We start from the raw sequence: 1112 nt of genomic DNA on the forward strand, positions 1-1112 counted from the left end.
AGTAGCGCTGCCTCCCATCACCGTGTCACTACTACCGCCTGTCAGTTACCTGACAGGCTCCTGGTCTCCAACCACAGCGAAGCATAACGCTCGGTGAGGAGGAGCACTTTGGATTCAAACTGAATGACCGTGGTGAACATCTGAAGCAGCTATGTTGTAAAACAGTAGCAACTACACAATACAACCAACATATATGCACCTAAAATGCACCGATGTTGATTTACTTTATTGGGGAGCATCCTATTGATACAATCACTGAGGTGAGGTGGCATTTCTGATATGGGCGACATGGCCAACCACAGGGTGGCATTTTTTGGGGGGCAGACCCCTCCACCCCCCTGCCATCAGCCGGAGAATCTGGAAGTGAGCAATGCCTAATGCAAACCCTCTAAACCCCCTCCCAATTTTTTATATTTAAAAGGTCTTCCAGTTCCAGTGTTAAATGTTCTTTTGAAATTAGTTTATTGACCTCTGAGAGGGTCTATTTGCAGTGTTAGACAATTTTATGCTATTAGTTAACAATGGCTTCTAAGTGACAATATTATTGTTTATCACAATAATTTCTGGGACAATTTATTGCCAACCAGAATTTGTTATTGTGACGAGCCTAGAAACCGTATGAGGAGACAAAGCTGGAAGCAGTTACTCACAGTGGATCTTGTAGTCCTTGTACTGCCTGTCTTCAATAGCAGTGACATACAGTGTGGCTCTGTCCGGAAAAATCAGTCCATCTGGTTTCTGTTGGAAAGGTACAGTAGAAAAAAATAATAAAAACACACAGACATTGAGATCATTATTCTAAATGATGCATTTAACACATTATCATCAGAAACTATCCGGATTTGGGCCAAGTGCAGTTATCCATTCATGCCAGTCGGTTCCGTAGTCCACCAAAGGAAAACTACCTCCTACACCAAAAAGAATTTACTATAAAAGCCTGAAATGACTACTCGGATCCATCTCCTGATGAACTGCTCTTCAACTAATTTAGTTAGAAAATCTGTAAAATGTGCCAGATTTTTGTCCAAATTAATTAATCCATAGACTAAACCAGTGTTTCTCAACCTTTTTTGGGCCAGCGCCCCCCTAGTCTTTATCCAGGTCCCTCACCG

The 1112-nt window shown here is 42.2% G+C and overlaps 1 protein-coding gene across 2 annotated transcripts in view; it reads right to left on the reverse strand.

Moving 5' to 3' along the window:
• The window catches only part of prmt1 (protein arginine methyltransferase 1), a 38264-nt gene that overhangs the window by 13898 nt on the left and 23254 nt on the right, over positions 1–1112 (reverse strand). For both annotated transcript variants that reach the window (XM_015023056.1, XM_015023057.1), the window contains exon 6: positions 651–738. In XM_015023056.1, the coding sequence (XP_014878542.1) occupies positions 651–738 (88 nt within the window). The remainder of the gene's footprint in view (positions 1–650; positions 739–1112) is intronic.

This window comes from Poecilia latipinna, unplaced genomic scaffold (assembly GCF_001443285.1).
Source record: "Poecilia latipinna isolate Pla-1442-1.1 unplaced genomic scaffold, P_latipinna-1.0 Scaffold3185, whole genome shotgun sequence".
Classification (NCBI taxonomy): domain Eukaryota; kingdom Metazoa; phylum Chordata; class Actinopteri; order Cyprinodontiformes; family Poeciliidae; genus Poecilia; species Poecilia latipinna.